The sequence below is a fragment of the Paracoccidioides lutzii genome (genome assembly GCF_000150705.2).
Source record: "Paracoccidioides lutzii Pb01 unplaced genomic scaffold supercont2.4, whole genome shotgun sequence".
Classification (NCBI taxonomy): Eukaryota; Fungi; Ascomycota; class Eurotiomycetes; order Onygenales; family Ajellomycetaceae; genus Paracoccidioides; species Paracoccidioides lutzii.
In genome coordinates this window covers 974,430-996,370 of record NW_015440950.1, presented here as the reverse complement: position 1 = coordinate 996,370, position 21,941 = coordinate 974,430, and the positions used below count along the sequence as shown (strand labels likewise).

Here is a 21,941-nt window from a genome sequence, read left to right as displayed (position 1 = left end):
GCATAGCTCTATTTTCTCTTCCTTCCAAATTCACATATCTTCTTTTTCTTCATTATAACCTTCATTCATTCATTCATTCTTTCTTTCTTTCTTTTTGGAGAAGCCGTCATTACGATTTCACGATGTGTATAGATACAATTGCCTTCTCATGTGTTTTTGTTCTACGCTACGCTAGGAGTCATTCCTCACCCAGCGCACGTCTTCTATAACTTCCCTTGTTTTTACTTTCCACTCTATTTCTGACTATGTGTATCTCCGTCTTTTTCTGGGTGCTCCGCCATCGTTGTATATATTTAGACGATAAAATACAAAATTAATATTTTGATTTGGATATAAATATCCCCTACGTACCTCATTTGACTCTCTGCGGCCAGATTATAGGCTGTGCTAAGCCTTGTCCCTTTTACTGATTTACTTTCTTAATGCAATTTTATCAGCAAGTGTTCACTTGCGCCAAGCCCCACATCCTGTTTAGGTTATCAATCCAACTTTTGATCCCTCGCTAGCGAGTGCAACCTCACTACATCGACGGATCTGGAAGTAGATACTCGCGAGATTTGCTTGCAGGTTTTTGCGGAATGATGATCCATCATTAGTTCTACTCCTCCCTCTTTTCTCCTGCCTTCTTCAATAATCACATATAGCAACTATCAATGGCATCTAAGCAAAACGAGCGTAAGCGTGAGCGGCCGATTTTGCTAAAAGCCCCCGATCAAAAAGCCCACACGACTCGCGAAACTTGGCTATTGTGTGCCCGGGATATAGTTATTAGATACCGACAACGACAGAACCCTTCACACGGTAACTTTCGAATGTAGTTCAGCAGCCTCCTATTTCAGGTCAGCTCACACAGGTGCTCTGTTTGCAATGTTTAGTGCTAATCTATCGCGTATGATGATGATGATGATGATGATGATGATGAAAACCGCAAGTGGGGAATCCATTGTTTCCGGCTCTTCGCACGGAAAGAAGGAGAAGAACGCAGGAGAAGAACGCAGGAGGAGAACGCGGGAGTTGTTTGCTACATCCTTACTTGAACCTTAAAGCTACGACCCTCTAAGTTCCGGCAAACAACATTGTCTTTGGCGTGATAGCTACCAGAACGCCATGCCAGGGGATATTACTTCCAACTTGCAAGTACTGAGGTGACGAACTCCTTGAGTTCTTCTGATTCGAGATCCTTGAAACAGGGAGATTCCATGTTTTTCTCGAATGTTTAGTTAATAGCACAGCGAATGTGGGGTTCCTTGATATGTAACCGTGCGTCCCTTTTGCGTGATGAGATGAGAAAATTCTCCTCTGTTCCGCATCTTGGCAGGATGGGACAGTCGCAATACTGCCACCTAGCATGGGGAAATGAATCCCGACGGGAGAAGAAATTAATAGCGAAGTTAAAACACAACCATGGAATTAAGGAGCAAATTCGTATTTGTCAACCTCGGTGGTTGCTGTCATCGTAAAGTAAGCCTGCAGCTTGCAGTCAAGCTGCCGTAACCGGGAGACCTTTTAGCTTTCAAAAGACCCAAGGACGGATCAACGGGAACGCCCCACTGCTACCGCACAACTATCAAATCAACATCCGAACCACATCTTATAACCGTGGTAGGGAAATGGAGACATTGAAGTTTGAGCACGACCATTCGCTGTGATTATCTCATGAAGACAGCCAGGAAGAAAAAGGACCGGATGTTGTTCGAGCAACGGAGGAGTTCGGCAGGGTTGGAAGCAACGTCAAGATCCGGGTTAGAAAAAGTAAACTTCATTCACCTTTGCGTTAACCTTTTTTAACACAGTTCAGCAGCCACTTGGACGCCGCAATGGGGTTGAGAGAAACGCCAGAAAAACGTGGGAATGGGGCCTTGAAACAATCAATGATTGATTCCAACCGACTCGATTCCCCAGAGCGGCCTCCGACTTCAAAGGGCTGCGATGCCGGGCCCGAAACGATGCCGTAGTGTGACACGGCAGGAAAATTTGGTCCTCATAGCGCGTTTCAGGGCGCATCCACCGGCAAGGGCTTCCTGTAGCAGAAACAGCGCTCGCCAATTGGGCCATCCAGGCCATCCAGGACCAGCCGCTGAGCAGAGCGCCGGGCCTTTCCCCTGGTTAGCCAGCGCTAGGAGAGAAACAGTTCCACGGGTGGATCTGTGAGTTTGTTTTCTGATTGTTCTCCACCTCCGTTTTCAAGCCTGTTAAATCGCTCGTTTGTTATCAATCAGAGGATTTTAGACCCGCACTCCCCCACTTGGGCGTGTAATCAAGACGACACTTTTTATGAGCTTGGTTCTTAGAGAGCAGCAACACTTGAGAAAGTCCCAATTTTGCCAGAAAATCAAACTTTGTCCAATGGTGATTCTCCGTGGTGAATTGTGTAGTATACATGTTCTTTTGTCCGTGCTTATCATGGAAGACAAATGAATCATCGGTCCTCTGTGAAGGCACACTCATTCTCTCATGAAGACAGCCCCAGTCTGACTGTGACAGATTCACAAGCATGTCACAGATGAAGAAACAAACCCGATTTTAATTATCTGGAAACTGATGAATCATGAAGAAATTAAGAGTTGCCACGAAAACACAGAGTTTAGTTTGGCCAACAACAACTAGTTGCCAGCTAACTAATTAGCTACTGGCCTGGGCCGGGGACCACACTGGAAAAGATTAAAAATTTAAATAAGCCGTCGGCTAGTTAAAACTACCATGTTGAAGGTTTGACCTGCTATTGGAATAAATCCTTCCCAGCTGCCCCCTGTCCGTCTCTAAGGGGGACGAAACATCCTCACGCTAGCCAACCAGCCAGCCAGCCAGCCCGTGCAACTCCCCGCAGAAAATACTGCTCCGTACTTCTCTCACTCATCATTCCTCTTTCTCGCGATTGCATTCTCTTTGTCCCATAGTCATCACGCTCTTTTGATCTGGTGATTGTGGATTGCGATCTCCCGGATTCCAGAACCTCCTTGCAATATCCCCAACGGCCCCCTCTTGTCTGCATCTGTGCCCGGCTAAGCTGGGTCGCATCAGGGCGTTGTTGAAGGCTTTGGAATCTTACCCCTTTCTCCTCAGTTCTTCCGAGGACACCTCCCCCCCCCCCCCCCCCCCCCAACCCTCTCTGCTGGCTCAGGAAGGGCGAGCAAGCTTGTTCAAATCCCTCCTCATTGTCCCTTCTGGATCGGAAGAAAAACTACTACATTGCCTCAGCATCGCCCCATACCGTTTTATTGACTCAGGAGCTTTTCCCCATCTCAGATCAACAGAGGTGAAGATCTCTGTGGAACTGCTCTATCAGAATCTAGAGGGCGTGTGTAGTAGTAGTAGTAGTAGTTAGCAGGCTGCTTTCTCCTGAATCAATCTCTTCCAGCCTATCACCCTTTTCCCTGCAGCCCTTCAGACAACTTCGTTTCCACCCTTCAAACAACCCGTTTGTCCACTCGTTTCCTGCTTCGCAATTAGATATCGCCATTCATTCATTTCCAACCATCATTTTTTTTTTTTAAAAAAAAAAAAAAAAAAAAAAAACACTACTGGGTTCTCGACTTGCCAGCCGCCTATTTTCCGGGTCCACGCTGTAGCTAGTCTATCAGCATCGAACCCAAAACCAGCTTCGGTCCTGGTCTGTTATTTTATCTTCCTCACTTCGATCTCGTCGCAGCTACGGGCCGCGCCTCTCTAGCTGTCACTTCCACGCCATCCTGGGTTCTGAGCGGGACACGCGAAATGGGCACGATGCGATTGTTATATATGCTCTCAGCTGTTTTCGGCACGGTGACCGCAGCGCATGAGAAAAGGGCAGGTGGAGGACACGGCAAGGATGGAGGTCCTACACCCGAGAAACTCCTCGATGACAAACTCGCCCGCCTATCTCTCCTAACTGGAGGATGTGTCCTTGCCTTTTTCTTGATATGGCATTCTGTTATTCGGTTTTCAAACCATATAAGGCGACTCACGAGTCTCAACAATGAATATCAACGATATTTCATCCCAGCGGATCCATTCTGGGCATGGCTGAAGAAATCGGTGATATATGCTCCCTTGTTTCGAACCCGACATAACCGTGAATTCCGTCTTTCTACAGCCATCAACGTTGGAACTCTTCCTACACGCTTCCAAACCTTCCTTATCTTAGGGATCATCGCGATGAACATAACCCTTTGCTGTGTCACAGTCCCATATCCAGAAGCGGAATCGAAGGTCCTGGGTATCATTAGGAACCGTTCGGGTACAATGGCTGTGGTTAATCTAATACCCCTAGTCGTCATGGCAGGGAGGAACAACCCACTCATTAAACTCCTGAACGTATCCTTTGATACCTGGAATCTTTTACATCGCTGGTTTGCTCGGATCGTCGTTTTGGAGGGCCTCACTCATGTTCTTGCGTGGATGATAAACAGAGTCAATACAAGTCAGTCTTCCTCCTCTCAGCTTATTGTGCTTCTTTTACTGACCCCCAAAATAGAAGGCTGGAACTCTGTCACGGCTTCTTTCCGAAGCCAGTTCATCATGACCGGCCTAATCGTGAGTACAACAATATTTATCTCGGAGCATACGTCCATTCCAGGGGCTAATGAGACCAGGCCATGATATTTTTCTTAATGCTCGCTTTACACTCGCCGTCTGCAATTAGACATGCGTTCTATGAGACCTTCTTGCATCTCCACATCCTCTTTGTGGCACTAACTTTCGGCTTTTTATACATCCACTTGAAGGAGAGGCCCCAGCGACGATATCTCGTTACTTCCGTCGTATTTTGGGGGCTCGAGGTAAGTGTATCGATTCCTCGCAATCTCCGTATTTTCCAGATCGTTAATGCAATGTAGCGTTTAATCCGCATTGCCATCATTCTTTGGAGAAACTTCGGGAAGAAAGTTACGAAAGCAACTGTCGAAGTGCTACCGGGAGAGGCACTTCGCATCACCTTGAAACTCGCACGGCCATGGAGGTTCAAGCCAGGTCAGCACCTGTATCTCTACATGCCATCCGTGGGGTTTTGGATGTCTCACCCTTTCACCGCTGCGTGGAGCGACACAGAAGAGGACCTTAACGAAGAGAAGGGACTCGCCAGGTCTCGTCAAGATATTCAGAGTATGCCAAAAACAACAACGATATCTTTGATTGTCCGTCGACGAACAGGATTCACAAATGCTCTGTTCGAACGTGCGAGTGCAAACAGGGATGGCCTCATTTCCCTCAACGCCTATGTCGAAGGACCATACGGCGTCGACCACGACCTCGACTCTTACGGGACAGTAATGCTCTTCGCCGCCGGTGTTGGGATCACACATCATGTCTCTTTCGTCCGTTATCTCGTTACAGGCTTTGCCAATGGCACCGTCGCTGCCCGTCGAATTACTTTGGTGTGGATCATCCAATCACCTGAGCACCTCGAGTGGATCCGTCCATGGATGAACAGCATCTTGTCCATGGAGGGGCGTCGCGATATCCTTCGAATCATGCTCTTTATCACCCGTCCACGAAACACGCGCGAAATCCATAGCCCTAGCTCAACCGTGCAGATGTTTCCCGGAAAACCCAATGTGCAAACGCTCATCGATGGCGAGATAGAAAATCAGATCGGAGCTATGGGCGTCCTTGTGTGCGGGACGGGTAGTTTGAGCGATGATGTCCGACGAGCATGCCGACTGAGGCAACCCGGGAGCTGTATTGATTTCCTTGAGGAAAGCTTTTCGTGGTAGATTCCCTTCCGCTTGCGCTGCATTCTTTTTTCGCGGTGCGTTTTTTGCTTCCGTCTCTTCAGCTCTTTTCTTCTTGCCTGCCTCTCTATGCGGGACTGGGAAAGACAGTCTCCTGGAAACGATTCATTTTCATGTCTATGCTTTGTTACATCCGTCAATATTCCTTCTCGACTCGATTATATTTTCAATGTCCCTCGCTCTCATTACACATTTATCAACTACGTCACCTTTTAAAAACTTTAACCGCAGTTAAAAAATGTGAGAGAAAAAGTGTATCGTATCCTTTTTTTTTCCATTGGCCATATATATTCTCTATGTTTATTTTCTTCTTTTCATCTGTCTATGTGTATAGTTAGAGAACGGGATACAGTCAGTGATAAAAATAAAAATAAAAAATAAAAAATAAAAAAGAAAAGAAAAGAAAAGAAAAGAAAAGAAAAAGAAAAGAAAAAGAAAAAGAAAAAGCAAGAAAAAGGGAAAAAAGAAAAAAAAAATTACATATTTTTACGCAAACCTTTTCTCGAAATGTCGCAGTGGACCCTAACCTCAAACTTTTTCCCACCCATTTCTTTTCAACTTCAGTTCCTTGTAGCTCATAGACGTAGGACGGTAGTTAAGCAGTGGTTGGGAGTCGGAGGATGTTCCTGGGTTCAGATTCTGATGCTCTGATATTTTACTCTTCGACTTGAAAAGCATTTTTGAAGAGATGATAAACCCTGTCCTGGCCTGCCTGCGGTAATTTACCAAGGTGATGATCGCGGACTCTTGAAGTGCATCCATCTGTTTCTCCTCTTCTACTCCTGTTATATATTATTAGAAAGAATAATCCTATATCTTCACAAGTTGAAGTGTTAACGATAGGTAGCGGGGATACTACGGCTACCCTAGTCACGTGCCTCCCTATTTTTTCTAGACCGCGCCAAGAATTACGCTTGCATAGTTTCCGCTTATGTGTCACGTGATTGACCGGCATGTTTAACGTTCTCTCTCAGAGTTGCCACAACCCGTTGCTTGTGAAAAATATCAACTCCAGAATACCACAACCATCTAACTGACTTAATTTTCTTGGATTACCTGAATCGCACAAGGAATCATGGCGTGGCGTAACCAAGGAATTACAGGATCTAACAATATCCCACTTGGCAGCCGCCGCAGATTGGGGGGTGATGAAGACATCGCCAAAAGTGAGGACTCGACCGCAATGTCAACACCAGATCCTGGGTATAAGCGTGGTCGAAGTCCGGTGCGTGGTAAGGTTGCGCTTTATCCCGCTTCTATATTATCTATCAAGATAACAAACTGACTCAATTACTTTTCCCTTTTTGCAGCTAATCTGCCTGAAGATGGCATCAAGAAGCGCAAGAAGCGCAACCGTTGGGGAGATGCAGAGGAAAACAAAGCAGCTGGTCTCATGGGCCTACCCACTTTAATCATGGCAAATATGACCAATGAACAACTTGAGGCCTATACGCTTCATCTTCGTATCGAGGAAATCAGTCAGAAACTTAGGATCAATGATGTTGTTCCTGCGGATGGAGACAGGTATGTGGATTGTAACCTCTTCCTCCCCCCCCCCCCCCCCCCCTACACACGTGAAGAACAGCATTCGATCAGAACACGGATTTTGCTTACGGATGCCCATCATCACTATAGGTCACCTTCTCCTCCTCCACAGTACGACAACTTCGGTAGACGTGTGAATACCAGGGAATACCGCTACCGGAAGCGACTGGAAGACGAACGTCATAAACTGATTGAGAAGGCGATTAAAGCCATCCCTAATTATCACCCGCCGTCTGACTACAGGCGTCCGACTAAAACACAGGAGAAAGTCTATGTGCCCGTGAATGACTATCCAGAAATTAACTTCAGTATGATAACTAACCCTCTAACTCCTAACCATTTTTTTCTCATCCTCAATTCTGCTTTGCGACTCGAGCCACGTTCTTGAGTCGTCGTTCTCTATTTCCTACTTTTTTCTTTCTCTTTTCTTCTTCATTTTTCTTGCTGTTTCACTAACCCTCTACAAATACTAATGCACCACTACTTTTCCAAAATTTTTATGCTTTTCAAAGACTAACACTTAGACCACTACTTTTCTTTTTGAAGTTGGCTTACTTATCGGACCTCGTGGAAATACTCTCAAGAAGATGGAAACAGAATCCGGTGCTAAAATTGCCATTCGGGGCAAAGGCTCTGTCAAGGAAGGCAAAGGTCGATCTGACGCGGCTCACACTAGCAACCAGGAAGAAGATCTTCACTGTCTGATCATGGCAGACACGGAAGAAAAGGTAAACAAGGCGAAGAAGTTGATTCATAATGTTATCGAAACTGTGCGTCCCACCATTTTGACCCACTCAGTCTTTTGTGTGTTTTAAACTATATGTGTCTTCTGACACTTAAATAGGCTGCCTCGATTCCCGAAGGTCAGAATGAGCTCAAGCGAAATCAGCTACGAGAGCTTGCTGCACTTAACGGAACGTTGAGAGACGACGAGAATCAAGCTTGCCAGAATTGTGAGTTCACCTGGATTCCCGCCTGAATTAATGAGGATCCAACGCTAATGACTTATTTAAGGTGGTCAAATTGGTCATCGCAAATATGATTGCCCCGAGCAACGCAACTTCACTGCCAGCATTATTTGCCGTGTTTGTGGAAATGCCGGTCACATGGCGAAAGACTGTCCAGACCGCCAGAGAGGGACTGACTGGCGCAATCATGGCCCGCCTGGTCAATCTGGTCGTAGGGGTGGCGGTGATGCTGTGGACCGCGAGATGGAGGTAAATCCACCCTGCCGTATTTTCTTCGCTTTTCCATATCTTCCCAGAGACAAAAGCACTAACATTTGCTACAGCAACTCATGCAAGAACTCGGAGGTGCCGCGCCTAGCGACGACAAACCTCCCCGCCGCATCGAAGCTGGTCCTGGTGGTTACGAACAAAATGATAACTATAGTGGTGAACGCCAATTGAAACCATGGGAACGCGGTCCTACCGGTGGGCCCGCTCCTTGGCAACGACCAAGAGAAGAGCGCTCCCGTGACGATTATCCACCCCGCGAACATGGAGCTCCTCCTCCTTGGGCAGCTGGCGGTGCTAGCGGGCGTTATGATCGGGGCGATCGAGGGGACCGTGGTGATAGAGATAGCAGAGGTGGTGATGGATATGGGTATGGATCGCACAGCGGCGGGTACGGGGGCCACGGTGGGCATGGACATGGAGGACAAGGCGGAACGGGAGCACCGGCTCCTTGGCAACAACAGCACCATGCACCACATCCAGCACCTGCACCAGTACCAGTACCGGCAGTGGCCCCCCCAGGAGGACATACAAGCTATGGCTACCCTGGCTATTCGGCTTTCCCACCCCAACAACCCATGGGAGCTCCCCCTGGCCTCAGTGCAGTCCCCCCTCCCCCTCCGGGAATGGGAGCCATATTCTCAGGTTATGGTGCGGGAATCACACCGCCTCCGCCCCCTCCTGCCGAGGGACCACCACCTCCGGTTAGTATTCACGCACTATACAACCTATTTGAACAATTTACTGACTAAATTTTATTTACAGCCACCGAGCGACCAGCCACCGCCTCCTCCACCCGCTTAAATTGCCCAATCTGAACGACATTCGATGCACGCTACTAACCTCAGCAAAAGGGTTTCAAATTAGTAGAACATATTAGGATTGTCAGCTTTGTGTAGTTTAGTAGTGTAATTCCCAAGCTCAAAAGAACACTAACAATTGTCAATAGGGATATGGTGAAAAGAAGGGAAGATACAATTTGGAACGTCTAAACAAACTTGCTCTATATACGGATGTTTCGTTTTTAATCAAAGAGTTTGACTGCTAACTAACTAATTGGCAATGATGTAAGCTATTAACTAACATGTGTATGATACCAATTGCTCTACTTACCTTCGTTCCAACGATAAATATCTAGTTACAACTTCACCTTGTAAATTTATGCTGACCAGTGTTTTTCAATACCAGCACAGGTGGAATAAGCCCACTACCAGTAAATACGCTCCGCATCTGTGCACGGGGTATCCATCAATTCTTCCAATGTTCTCTTAAACAGGACTCTCGGAAGAAGTGCCAGGACAGCCTGACGGTGAGGGAGAGTTTGGGCCTTTCTCCCACACTACGAAAAGGCTATATATATACCCTGACGTCAGCCTGGAGAGTTTCGGAGGCCCCAACTACCTACCCACTCTCAAGCACAGGGCTATCATCAGCTTCTCCATCATTTTTCTTCCCCAGACCCTCGATGAGTATATTGTAGAGAGGATAGTTCCCATATCCCGAATCAGAATGCGATTTATTCTGCTTTATTCGTGGAGCCAATGATAATTCTTCGTTTACGCCGTTCTATATTAGATAGATTGTATCATTTTGAAGATGTCTCCAGAGCAGCAATCATCATCGCTTTGAATATTCAGTCTCCCCACAGGACCCCATTTCCACTCATTTCGTTCCTCATCCTCATCGCGTGCACAGCGGGAAGTGCCAGTGCAGAGTCAAGGCCAGGATATCTCATCTCTGCATCCAGCAAGAGATAATTCCCGTCGCCCCACCATGACGTCCCAGGAGCCAATGCGCTCCCCTGATGTGACACCTACACTTTCGATGTCGACAGCGACAACTTCATCCTCGATCGAGAAGTGGTGGCATATCCACTTTTTCCAGGGCATGATAAGCGATATCAAAAGGAGGGCGCCATACTACGCCAGCGACTGGAGGGATGCTTGGGATTATCGCGTCGTTCCTGCGACGGTGTATATGTATTTCGCAAAGTATGGCCCGGAAAATATACATTTTCTTTCTTTATATGTTATGCTCCTTCATTTCTAGCATCTTTCCCCTTTCCCCACTCTTTTTCGCCCGTCATCATATCAAGTGTTGCGGTCTGAAGCACTTGGAGAGAACGTGGACTAGTCTCTTCATGACATTGCTCGACAAGCTGTCCAGTAAAAAATGAGCTACAAACCAAACGAGCGCGAAATGTAGCTTTTATATAACGGCCCATCACTCTATATACCCATACATGATAGTGGAAACGATAGAGATGCTTACTGTAACTGCAGTATTTTACCCGCTCTTGCATTTTCCTTAGATATGTTCGAAAAAACAAACATGAGCTACGGGGTTAATGAGGTGCTCTTGGCTTCAGTCCTGGGTGCAGTCGTTTTCTCTTTTCTTGCGTGCCAACCCTTGGTTATCGTTGGAGTAACAGGTTCGTGCCTTCAATTGGTACATCTTCAGAGGGGCAAAAAAGATATCATGATCGTTTTGCTAAATGCCAGCTCACAGGTCCTATTACCGTCTTTAACTATACTGTTTATGATATCATGTTACCGACAGGAATCAATTACTTGGGTTTTATGTGCTGGATTGGAATGTGAGGTCCCTTACTCCGTCTACATCTCAATGCTCATACGTGGGCTGAGGTTGCATGGAGATATATTGACATAATTTTAGATGGGCGATGGTAATGCATTGGATTCTTGCCATTACGAACTCCTGCAATGCATTGACTTACGTCACTCGTTTCTCTTGTGATATCTTTGGATTCTACGTGGCATTTATCTACCTGCAAAAGGGGATTCAGGTTCTCACCCGGCAGTGGGACAAATTTGGTGAAGCCTCTGCCTACCTGTCCATCATGGTATCTCTCCTTGTGCTTATGTGCGCCTATATCTCTGTCACGATTGGGGAAAGCAATCTCTTCCAGCGATATGTCCGCAAATTCATCGAGGACTATGGAACCCCGCTCACCATCGTTTTCTTTACGGGGTTCGTTCACATTGGGCATATGAAAAATGTACCCATCGAAACATTGCCCACGAGCAAGGCCTTTTCCCCCACTTCAGACCGCGGCTGGGCTGTGAATTTCTGGGACATGGGCGTCGCTGATATATTCCTTACGATACCTTTCGCCTTGCTCCTGACGATTCTATTCTACTTTGATCATAATGGTTCTTAAAACTAATTTCCAGTTGTGGTTTTTCTTTGCAGAAAATACTAATACATAAGCTAGTTTCGTCCTTAATAGCTCAAGGTACCGAATTTCCGCTTCGGAAACCTGCTGGATTCCATTGGGATATCTTTCTGCTTGGTTTAACTACCGGTATAGCCGGAATTCTAGGTATCCCTTTCCCCAACGGCCTCATTCCTCAAGCGCCCTTCCACACCGCCGCACTTTGCGTGACCCGTCAGGATGCCGATGAAGACGAAACAAACAAGGGTAAAGCAGTCCGTGTTATCGACCACGTCGTTGAACAACGATTCAGCAACCTTGGGCAAGGCATTCTAACACTAGGCACGATGAGCGGCCCCCTCCTTGTTGTCTTGCATCTAATTCCGCAAGGAGTCATGGCCGGACTCTTCTTCATAATGGGTGTCCAGGCTCTGTTGGGCAACGGAGTGACGCAGAAAATCAAGTTCCTCGCTCAAGACAGGAAACTCACGCCAGCATCTGATCCGCTGAAACGAATTAATCGGAGACTGGCCATTTGGGCCTTTGTTGGGATTGAACTCCTCGGCTTTGGAGCAACTTTTGCCATCACACAGACAATTGCTGCGATTGGATTCCCTGTGTTCATTCTTATTCTCATCCCCGTTCGAACGTTTCTGCTTCCGCGCTGGTTCACGCAGCAGGAACTTGCTATCCTCGACGCACCGACCGCTAACCCCTTTACTATGGAGAGTGTGGGTGGAACACATGGTTATGAAGACAGCGACATAACTGTGACTCCACCTTCTGGAAATAGGAGTGGCGTGTTTAGATCTTCGGATTCTGCAGTTGAGGATGAGTTGGAGAGGGGCGAGTCGTATGAGCTTCACTCCGCGCCCTCGATGCGTAGGCGGAGTCGATGTGAGAGGTAGCTCTGTTTCTATATGTCTTTTTGTGGTACTCTCTGTTTATATCCACCTATAGACACCAAATTGGATCGTTGGACTCTTCTACCATACCGCGCCCCAGCAGGTGAGGGAGAAGAAATATCTAGAATACATATCTGGTTGAGAATTCATTATTCTTTTCGGGGGAATTTCGTCGAGCAAGTACACGTTAATGTTGACGTGTCTATTTCCACTCTTCCCTTCTTTCTAGCCATTCAGTTAGGGGTCCTTTTTCTTTTTCCCTCCCGCTCGAACCCCAGCGCCCTGTTTCCGGTCTGCCACTCAACTTTGAGTGGAATCTCGAGGTTTCACGGTTCAGACTGTTATAGACTAGATATTGAATTTTAGATAGGACCTCATTATTCATGCACAGCTATTCAGAGCAGGCATGATACGTTATTAATTTTCTAATCCATAAACAGCTCTTTAGGATCCATTAACATCTTTTACACGTCCACAATAACCTCGGGAAAGGGACTTCCCCTTTTTCGATATCACGTGAGAGCAGTCATCTCACCGCCTTCGGAGTCCATTGGCAATACTCCGTATATTTTTTTATTTTCATCGTCTTCAATAAAAACCTAAGAGCCGCATTTGAAATATGCCTTCACAATTGAGCCAAACAAAATGGCGCCCCTTAAAGATATAGAAATTGGATTGGAATCAGGCGGTAAATTATCTGCTTCCAATGTATCATCTAATGAAGATAACGGAGTGGAGGTATCAGAACTAGCCCGACCCTCCAAACGACGTCGAGTATCGTTATCACCTGGTGGGACCTCCAACTCTTCCGAAGACGAAATCTCAAAAACTCCCCAAGCGGCAGCCCCGCAACAACCCCTCCTGCCGATCGTATCACGAATAAAGAAGAAGCCTGTAAATAATGTCCAAAAGAAGCAGTCCGCTGATGCAGATCCAATTACCGTGAAAGATGCTCTAGCTACTAAAACTCCATCGGACGGTTCATCATTTGCAACCCTGGGCCTTGCGCCATGGCTCGTAGGGTCCTTGTCCGCAATGGCTATCAAACGACCGACGGCAATTCAGAAAGCATGCATACCGGAGATCCTTAAGGGGAGGGATTGTATAGGTGGGAGCAGGACTGGTTCAGGGAAGACTGTTGCGTTTGCGGCGCCGATATTGCAAAAGTGGTCTGAGGATCCGCTTGGGATCTTTGCGGTGGTATTGACACCAACGAGGTATGCACATAATAGCAGAAGGCTCTTTCTTCTTGTACCTGCTCAATTTTTAATTGTTATCACTGTCCTTCTACTTCTGCTAACTTGAGATCTATTAACACAGGGAACTGGCGTTGCAAATATTTGAACAAATCAAGGCCATATCAGCGCCGCAATCTCTCAAACCAATCCTTATCACTGGTGGAACTGAAATGCGCCCACAAGCCATTGCTCTCTCTCAGCGTCCCCACGTAGTGATTGCCACTCCTGGTCGTCTGGCGGATCATATCAACAGCTCCGGGAGAGATACTATCTGTGGCCTCAACCGCGCACGCTTTGTCGTTCTCGATGAAGCTGACCGTTTGCTGGAATCTGGCCCGGGAAGCATGCTTCCCGACCTGGAAACTTGCCTCTCTGCGCTTCCCCCTTCGACAGCTCGTCAAACACTACTTTTCACAGCAACAGTCACCCCTGAAGTTCGAGCGCTCAAATCCATGCCTCGACCAGCGAGCAAACCTCCGATCTTCGTAACAGAAATATCAACCGAAAATCAAGCTACTATCCCACGTACTCTCAAGCAAAGCTATCTCCTGGTGCCCCTAACCCATCGTGAGGCCTTTCTCCACGTCCTTTTATCGACGGAAGGTAATTCGTCGAAAGCGGCCATTATCTTTTGCAATCGTACGAAAACTGCAGATCTCCTTGAACGTATGTTGCGACGACTTGGCCATAGAGCCACATCACTGCATAGCCTTCTACCACAATCAGAGCGTACTGCAAATCTCTCTCGCTTTCGTGCATCTGCCGCTCCTATATTAGTTGCTACTGACGTCGCTGCTCGCGGCCTGGATATCCCCAGCGTGAGCTTGGTAATTAACTTCGATGTACCTCGCAATCCCGATGACTATGTGCATCGCGTTGGCCGAACTGCCAGAGCCGGGCGTGAAGGTGAGGCAGTTACTCTGGTTGGCCAACGCGATGTCCAGTTGGTTTTGGCCATTGAAGATCGTGTGGGGAGGAAGATGGAAGAATGGAAGGAGGAAGGAGTCAGCATCGAGGGTAGGATTGTACGAGGCGGGATTCTAAAGGAAGTTGGAGAGGCGAAGCGAGAGGCTACGGGAGAGATAGAGGAAGGGAGAGACGTCCTTGGCCGGAGGGTGAGGAAACTAAAGAAAGTCCGCTAGAACAATTTTATTTTTCCGCATCACTTTTACTCGTCGTCGTCGTCGTCTTTTTTTTTTTTTTTTTTTTTTTTTTTTTTTTTTTTTTGAATATTCCCGTCTTCTCACCCTTCCATGGGTTTCATCCAGATCCTTCCTGGAAATAGACAGGTACTCTTTCAATCCATCTGCTGTTTAGCCGTTCGACAGACCCTCTTTTGCCGGTCACCTGTTTCAGCTACTATTTTCTCTTCCTGCTGCGGGATAGCTGACCCGTTCCAGTTTTCTTTCCTTACCCGACACGACACGACCTTTTCCCCAGCAGCCTCTTTCATTACAGTTGTCTTCTGAGTTTCTTGCTGGGGTCCAGCCACTGTCACTTCAGGAACCACAATCTCATCCGTAGTGTTAGTCCTCTTGAACGGTCATACCACCTGCCGCTGGGGCCGCGGACGCGATTTTTCTAGGTCTTCTTCTCTCAACCGGTGGCTTCTTCTGTTGTCTTTCAGGCTTAGGAGTTATATTAGGCCCCTGAACAGCCCCCATCTTCATCCGTTGCCGGTTGGGGAACTGCTTGCCGTGGCTTCTTCCTTGCTCTCTTCGCTTTTGGTTTTTTCTTTTTTTCTTTCGGCTTGGGAGCCGTATCATTTCCCAAAAACAGCATCTTCAACTTCCGGTGCCACTGAGACAACTGCTTGCTGGCCAGTCTTATTGTTCACTCATTTACAGGCGGCTTTTTCTGTGGTTCTTTCGGTTTAGGAACTATATACGCACGGAACACAGGCTCTACACCTTCCCGTGGAACTGGAGCATTTTCCGGTTGACGTTTCTTTAAACTCTTTTTGCCGCTGGCTTTTTAAGCTACTCTCCTGGCTTAGGGGCTACATTGATCCCCCGGTATAACTCCTTCATTGACCGATACTGCTGGAGCCCCCGCTGGCTGGGCGATCTTCTTACTCTTTTTTGCAGGCGGCATTCTTTGCTGATTTTCTAGCTTAGGAGCTATATCAACCCATTGAAAATTCTCTTCACCTTTCATCACCACTGGAGCAACTGCTGGCTGAGGCTTCTTTCTAACTCTTCTTGCCTCTGGCTTTTTCTGCTTTTCCTCCGGTCCGGAAGTAGCATCAATGCCGAGAACAGCACCTTTGTCATCCAATACCACTTGGGAAACTTCTGGTTAGGCCTTTTTCGTAACTCTATTTTCTGGTGGCTTTGTTTTTTTAACCACTGGTTTTGGCTTGGCATTCATACCCAATGCTTCTCCTGTTGAGTCAGACGGTTTGGTGGGTTCGGCGTCCGGTTCTTTTCTCATCATATTTGCTAATTCGTCCTTCTTAAGGGGAGCAATCTGCGTCCCTAGAGAAACCAATGTCCACTTGCCAGGGTTGTCCCTCTCATTGGTTTAAACTTCTTTGGTGGCGGCCCAGCTATATCCTTGTCCAGTTTAGGAGCAACTTTCTCCCCTGAAGCCTGAATTTGACCTACTCCCACAGCAATTAATGCCAGAAGCCTCTTCACATTTTCAATCCGCTGCTTCTCTGCAATTTTCCTAGGTGTATCAATCGGATTAGCTACCGAAGCTATATCAGGTTCTTCCGGTTGCTGTGTTTGTGGGCTAGGTGGTGGGCTAGGAGCTCTCTTTCGCTTCTTCCCGGCTACGCCCATGGGGCCCAACTTGAGCTTTATGATTATCGACGGACAATCCTCCACTTCGCCTTGTATATCTTCTTCTGTCTCTGCATCATCCACCACACTACCCTCGCTCTTCTCAGATTCCATTTCGTTGATATTGTCGCTGGCAATATCTTTTGCACTCTCTTCCGCTGCGGGGACATCGGTTTCCATATCTGTTTCCAAACTGACCGAGTCGATTGGATCTCCCTCGCTATTATCCGCGGCCGTCTTTACTCTCTCCGAATATGTTTGATGTATTGGCAACGGGACAAGAGGAGCAAAGAATCAAAAAAGCTGGATGATAAAGAAATCAAGCTGGAGAGATATTTCAATGTTTGTTTTCTCGGTGTTATGTGTTTGAGGAGAGAGAGCAGGGGAAGTTTCTGAAATGGTGGGATCTTGTTTGCTTTAACAAACTGATTGCTGGGAAACTCTGATAGCTTTCAGGGTGAGAAAGGAACTTCAAATGCGATAGTCACTAAGAAGGGTTGTAATTAAATGTTTGGGAAAGGATCGATGAATATATATCACACAGTGCTGGAAGATCTGAATATAATGGTCACGGCTTTCATCTACATGTAAATCTCTTGTTTAGCAAATATAATTTAAAATTGTTCCTCTTTCTTTCACTTCGCAGCCCCTCTTCTCCTGTTTCACTTGATTCACTGCTAGATCCTTACTCAATACCTTCATTTTTCTTTTTCATCTGCTTTTCCCTGCACTGAGCCAGTTGCACTCGTTCTCAAGTCATCCTGGGCGTGAATTTCTCATTGTCCTTGGGTTTCTTCACCCTCAAAGGAATACAGACACTATTCACACTCTCTGTTTCGGAAGCAGACATAAGCCCTTGTCTTTCTGAAGTGTTCCTTATTTCCATCTTTGTTCCTTTGACTGTTGACTGTTTTAACCTGCTTTCCTTGTTGTTTCTTTCTTGCTATGGTGTAGCTGGTGTAGTTACTCTTTTCTCCACTGTATCTGTAGAGGGTGAGAAGGGAGCCACTGTCCCGCTTGGGGTTCATGAATTCTAAGATCTCTCGAGAATTCAACCTACCAGTTTCTGACACCGTATATATGTATATCTGTGAACGGTGGGACATTGGTTAACAACAGTGACTAGCCCCAATTTACAGCAGTGGGTTACCAATAACCTCAGCCGGTCCCAGCTATGTCAAGAGTTATGAGTTTTATAGATTTCTATTAGTTTAAAGTCCGGAGTAAACGGTGCGTTGTAGATGCAACTTGCAACCGAAGATTTGAAAATAGCATTGGTAGAACATCCATTCTTGTTCGTAGCAAAGAACACCCCTTGACCACAAACCCGAGTATGAACCACAACCATAAACGTAAGAACCAGCCACCTCGAAAAGCCACGACCTTCAAATAGAGATATATAGAAACCCAAATATAAAATCTAATTGCGCTGGCAAGGTACTTTGCACCTAATAAGCCATCCCACATAGGACCTTTTCATTCGCTACCTGCCAATCATACAAATGCCCACTTTCTCCCCAGCGTACGACTTTTCTCCTTAGGTCTTCTCTTTGTCACGAAGTTACTAGCTTCATGGCGAACGAACTGTGCATTCGAGATCCCAAGATCACAGAGCGAAAACTTAACACACACGCACATCTGGCCCTCCCGGGCTTTGCGGGTGATAACAGCGCAGAGAGGGTCTTCGACAAAGTTGTAGTTTGGCCGGCTACACGCCGCAGCTCGTACAACTTTATCCCCCACAGCTAGCAGCGGTGGTGGCTGCAGCAAGGGGGGGAGTTACTCACAGGAGCGGCCTTCTGATGATGCTTATTATCGCCACCAATGCCAGCATCGCGAGGCTTTTTTCGCCATCAATTTCCAAATTGCTTTTTGTTTCTTTTGCTCCTCTTTCCGCCTTCTCTTTCGCTATCCGCTGCTGTTTCTCAGAAGCTGCCATCCGCTTCTTCTTGCCCACATACTTCACGTATATCCGCCGCATGCTCGACACACTCGCGTTCAAAACTCCTGATGAAAATGATCAAGCTGTTCAGGTAGGGAGAATTCATCTTTCCCGACTATTTAATTCTTCGTTTAAGAAATGACATTCGTCGATGATGTTTGAATAACAAGAATTTTTAAAAACTTGATATTCACCATGGGTTGAACATAGAAATAATGTATAGCAAAGGCACATCCCTAAAATACAACAAGTTGAACATATTGGTTGCGCAAACTGCGAAGAATCTTTTGATAATATGTGCATAGTGATCAGTGACATTCTCTGCTTGAGAGAATCGCCGAATAAAAGAAATGTTTCAGTGAGCGGAGATTCAATAGTTGTATTTCTCAGAAATGGCAACATCTTGATGTATGTATGTATGTATGTATGTATCCACACCAGAGATGGTTGAAGTGAAAGTGTGAAGAGTGAAACAGTTGAGCAGTGAAGTAAAAGCAGAATTACCGTGTTAGGAATTCCACGTGACTTGCAGGGCTTCAGGGATTCGGGGGTATTTTTGAAGGTAACGTTTCCACATCTACGGAGCACTACGACAAGTATTAGGACGATCAAGGGAATGGATAGTAGATGAATGTCAAGAAGCATGTCAAAAATTACCTTGGTTCTCTCCTAGATGCTAAAATCACGGCTCTATGAGGGTATTTCGCACTCCGTTGTCCAAAGTAACCGTCGCACTCCCCGGCAAAAATAAGATGATAGCCCAAGAGCAATTAGAAGACCACAGTCGCAACACATAATCATCTCCATGCAACCGGGCTTCAACCCATCGCCGTTTCATCCCATCCGATTCAGCGCGTTGAGATATCGTACAAGAAGAAAAGAGAAAAAGGAAAACGAAAAAAGAAAAAAGGAAAAAAAAAAAAAAAAAAAGGAGAAGCCCAACTTGGCGAATTTTGAACTACCAAGTCGGAAACTAATCCCAGATCCAACCTTGCAAGATTCCCAAGATAATCGAAATCAAGCTTGGTATCCAGGGTGTATGTGCCAGTAAACTTAATCAATCGATCACCCAGTCCATTCCTCGTCTAGCGCATCATATTTAGTCGTAGTCTGCATCAGTTTCATCAGCCCATCAATCGCATCATCCTTCTCCGCAGCAAGCATCTGTTCCACAGCGCACATCTTCTCGTTTTTCTTGATCATAATTATCGGGTCACGGGTCTGTGACGGGCTGTGTGATTGAACGGGAGAGGCAGAGATTTCGGGGGGGTTATCGTCGCCGTCACCGTTATCGCTGCTATTGCCGTTGCCATTGCTTTTATTCTTGTGTATGCTTTCATTGGACACGCTGGCATCGACGGGAGTCACCTCGCCCTCCATCTTGCTGCTAGCAGCTGAGGCGGGTGGTGAGGAATGGATTGTATTTTTCGGTGGGTAAGGACCTGAGCGGCCAGCCGGGCGCAGAATGGGCGCAGGGAGGAGCTTGGGGATTTTGGCCTTTGGGGTCAGGTCCATATCCTCGTCCTTGCCCTGTCGATGCTGTTGCTGCTGATGGAGCTGAATTCTGGTCGCGTTGATCGGGTGTGGGGAAGTGCGTAGTAGGTGGGAGATGGAAAGGCGATCGCGGCTATTTGCATGTGCTTCGAGCTCCGAGATACGACGGTCGATCTGGTTGTCTTTGACGTTTTTCATGTTTTTCATGGCAAACTGGACGCGACTGCGGAGTAGATCTGCTTTCTGCATGGTGGATGGAAACAGGGTCAGCAACAGAACTGTACACTACGGGGATTGTAACTGAGCAACAGTGGTCGTCAGGGTGCCGTTGCTAACCTGTTGGATAAAAGCCTTTCTCTCAGTGGGGTCCGTCGGAACGACTGAAGTGGTGGTAGTTACTGCCTTCGGTTTTGGGGGGGATGGTGCTGAGGGATTCTCGGCGGACAAGGGGTTGGGCAGGGACTTGTTCTCAGTCCCAAAGCTGAGATTAAGTAGGGAAGACATGGTGTCGCTTCTTTGTGAAGATGAGTTTTTGGGTTGAGTGTTTTGATCAAAGATAGGTGCGGTTTGAACAAAGGCAGATGAAAGAGTCATCTGTGAATTTTTTTTTTTTGTTTTGATTAGTTTATGCTCTATCTATGCCAGTCTGTTGCAACCACAATTTTTTGTGCCTATTGTATGTATGTTGTTGACATGAAATAACGCTGAACACACCTGTTTATCTGTATCTGTACTAGATTGAGTGTTACTCTCTTCATAGATATAGAATTCATCTTCTCGCCGGATCCTGTTGAAAGAGCTCTTTGTCGAGCTTGATCCATTCTGATCAAAGTCTACCTGATCAATTGATCTTTTCTGGCCCGTCAGGACAGAAGAGGGTATCGAGGGCATGTCGCACAGAGCTTTAGATGTAGAGATGTTCGACTTGGTTGTGCTCTGGGAAAGGGATTGGGTCAGAGACGCGTTGGTTGATTTGTCAACCAGAACGCGTCGTTCGGATTTCGTTGGACTTGGCTGTGACATTGTTGCAGAAATATACGTATATGATAAACAAACGGAAGGGTGGCTCGCAGCAGGTACGGGGGGTATATACGGAGGCAGGGTAACAAGTCGTGCGGGAGGGATGATATGCGGGATACTCTATTACTATCTAGAATAGTTCAATCGTTGGACAAATAAAAAGATGCTCACGCCCAAGCACAGGAGAACGAAGGAATCAGCACAGGCAATGAATTCGCCTGTACCAGTTGAGCCCGGAAGAGAAGAAAAGGAAGGCAAAAGAGACAGGTGCAGGACGAGAAAGGGGTGGAAGAGCGTCGCGTTGCTAATGAACGAAAACAACGAAAGTAGTCAGAAACAATAACTTAAGAGGGAACATGACGGCCTTGTCGCTCGCCGCTCGCCGCTCGCCTCTCGCCTCTCGCACGGTGCGGTGCGGTGCGCGTGCTGCGTGTGCGTGCTGCGTGTGGAGTGCGGAGTGCGGAGTTGCGCCTAACCCGATTAACGCAACGGTAGCTAAAGAGCTTAACCAGGCAATGCGCGTGGGGCTTCATCGAGTCCGTAGTGAGAATTCTTTCTTCCATCCAATGAGAATGCATCGTTGCATGGTGGCAGGTGGAAGTGCATGTCCATCAATTCATATAACTAGTTACTTGATATATTATTGTGATATGATATCACTAGTTAGAGAGCAAAAGGGGAAGAATCGAAGAACTGCGGGATTCACACACATTGTCAGCATAGCCCGAAAAGCGCCCCAACAAGTCGCTGAATCGTCGCTGAATCCGAACGGCAGAGACGCCTTAAAGGCAGAGCTCTGCAAACTTGAAAAGCTGTTATGTTCCATTCAAGAGTGAGAAGAAGCTGGGAGGCACCGCCGATGGAGGGGGTGATTAGAGAACGAAGAGCAGGGC

General features: G+C 46.8%; 9 protein-coding genes across 9 annotated transcripts; 5 read left to right on the top strand and 4 right to left on the bottom strand.

The window, feature by feature from the left end:
* Positions 1 to 3,714: 3,714 nt before the first annotated feature.
* Positions 3,715 to 5,690, top strand: PAAG_02079 (ferric-chelate reductase; the record flags this gene model as incomplete). Its single annotated transcript, XM_002796145.2, has 4 exons — positions 3,715 to 4,399; positions 4,454 to 4,512; positions 4,572 to 4,757; positions 4,815 to 5,690. The coding sequence occupies 4 exons, from the start codon at positions 3,715 to 3,717 to the stop codon at positions 5,688 to 5,690; spliced, it is 1,806 nt and encodes a 601-aa protein (XP_002796191.1).
* Positions 5,691 to 6,783: 1,093 nt separating this feature from the next.
* On the top strand, positions 6,784 to 9,292 carry PAAG_02078 (branchpoint-bridging protein; the record flags this gene model as incomplete). The annotated part of the gene is made up of 8 exons (XM_015844535.1): positions 6,784 to 6,940; positions 7,019 to 7,232; positions 7,344 to 7,561; positions 7,800 to 8,023; positions 8,098 to 8,206; positions 8,268 to 8,470; positions 8,545 to 9,192; positions 9,254 to 9,292. 8 exons carry the CDS (start codon positions 6,784 to 6,786, stop codon positions 9,290 to 9,292), a joined length of 1,812 nt encoding a protein of 603 aa, XP_015701539.1.
* A 969-nt stretch (positions 9,293 to 10,261) lies between these two features.
* Positions 10,262 to 12,571, top strand: PAAG_02077 (hypothetical protein; the record flags this gene model as incomplete). The annotated part of the gene is made up of 5 exons (XM_015844534.1): positions 10,262 to 10,479; positions 10,771 to 10,912; positions 10,990 to 11,084; positions 11,165 to 11,661; positions 11,724 to 12,571. The coding sequence occupies 5 exons, from the start codon at positions 10,262 to 10,264 to the stop codon at positions 12,569 to 12,571; spliced, it is 1,800 nt and encodes a 599-aa protein (XP_015701538.1).
* A 642-nt stretch (positions 12,572 to 13,213) lies between these two features.
* On the top strand, positions 13,214 to 14,948 carry PAAG_02076 (ATP-dependent RNA helicase DBP8; the record flags this gene model as incomplete). Its single annotated transcript, XM_002796142.1, has 2 exons — positions 13,214 to 13,785; positions 13,889 to 14,948. 2 exons carry the CDS (start codon positions 13,214 to 13,216, stop codon positions 14,946 to 14,948), a joined length of 1,632 nt encoding a protein of 543 aa, XP_002796188.1.
* Positions 14,949 to 15,798: 850 nt separating this feature from the next.
* On the bottom strand, positions 15,799 to 16,242 carry PAAG_11425 (hypothetical protein; the record flags this gene model as incomplete). Its single annotated transcript, XM_015847077.1, has 2 exons — positions 15,799 to 16,100; positions 16,179 to 16,242. The coding sequence occupies 2 exons, from the start codon at positions 16,240 to 16,242 to the stop codon at positions 15,799 to 15,801; spliced, it is 366 nt and encodes a 121-aa protein (XP_015703339.1).
* Positions 16,243 to 16,283: 41 nt separating this feature from the next.
* On the bottom strand, positions 16,284 to 16,772 carry PAAG_02075 (hypothetical protein; the record flags this gene model as incomplete). The annotated part of the gene is made up of 1 exon (XM_002796141.2): positions 16,284 to 16,772. One exon carries the CDS (start codon positions 16,770 to 16,772, stop codon positions 16,284 to 16,286), a length of 489 nt encoding a protein of 162 aa, XP_002796187.1.
* A 1,314-nt stretch (positions 16,773 to 18,086) lies between these two features.
* PAAG_11424 (hypothetical protein) lies at positions 18,087 to 18,573 on the bottom strand (the record flags this gene model as incomplete). The annotated part of the gene is made up of 2 exons (XM_015847076.1): positions 18,087 to 18,353; positions 18,415 to 18,573. 2 exons carry the CDS (start codon positions 18,571 to 18,573, stop codon positions 18,087 to 18,089), a joined length of 426 nt encoding a protein of 141 aa, XP_015703338.1.
* A 1,026-nt stretch (positions 18,574 to 19,599) lies between these two features.
* Positions 19,600 to 21,051, bottom strand: PAAG_11423 (hypothetical protein; the record flags this gene model as incomplete). The annotated part of the gene is made up of 3 exons (XM_015847075.1): positions 19,600 to 20,271; positions 20,365 to 20,622; positions 20,743 to 21,051. 3 exons carry the CDS (start codon positions 21,049 to 21,051, stop codon positions 19,600 to 19,602), a joined length of 1,239 nt encoding a protein of 412 aa, XP_015703337.1.
* Positions 21,052 to 21,404: 353 nt separating this feature from the next.
* PAAG_02072 (hypothetical protein) lies at positions 21,405 to 21,884 on the top strand (the record flags this gene model as incomplete). The annotated part of the gene is made up of 2 exons (XM_002796138.2): positions 21,405 to 21,591; positions 21,712 to 21,884. The coding sequence occupies 2 exons, from the start codon at positions 21,405 to 21,407 to the stop codon at positions 21,882 to 21,884; spliced, it is 360 nt and encodes a 119-aa protein (XP_002796184.2).
* Positions 21,885 to 21,941: the final 57 nt, after the last annotated feature.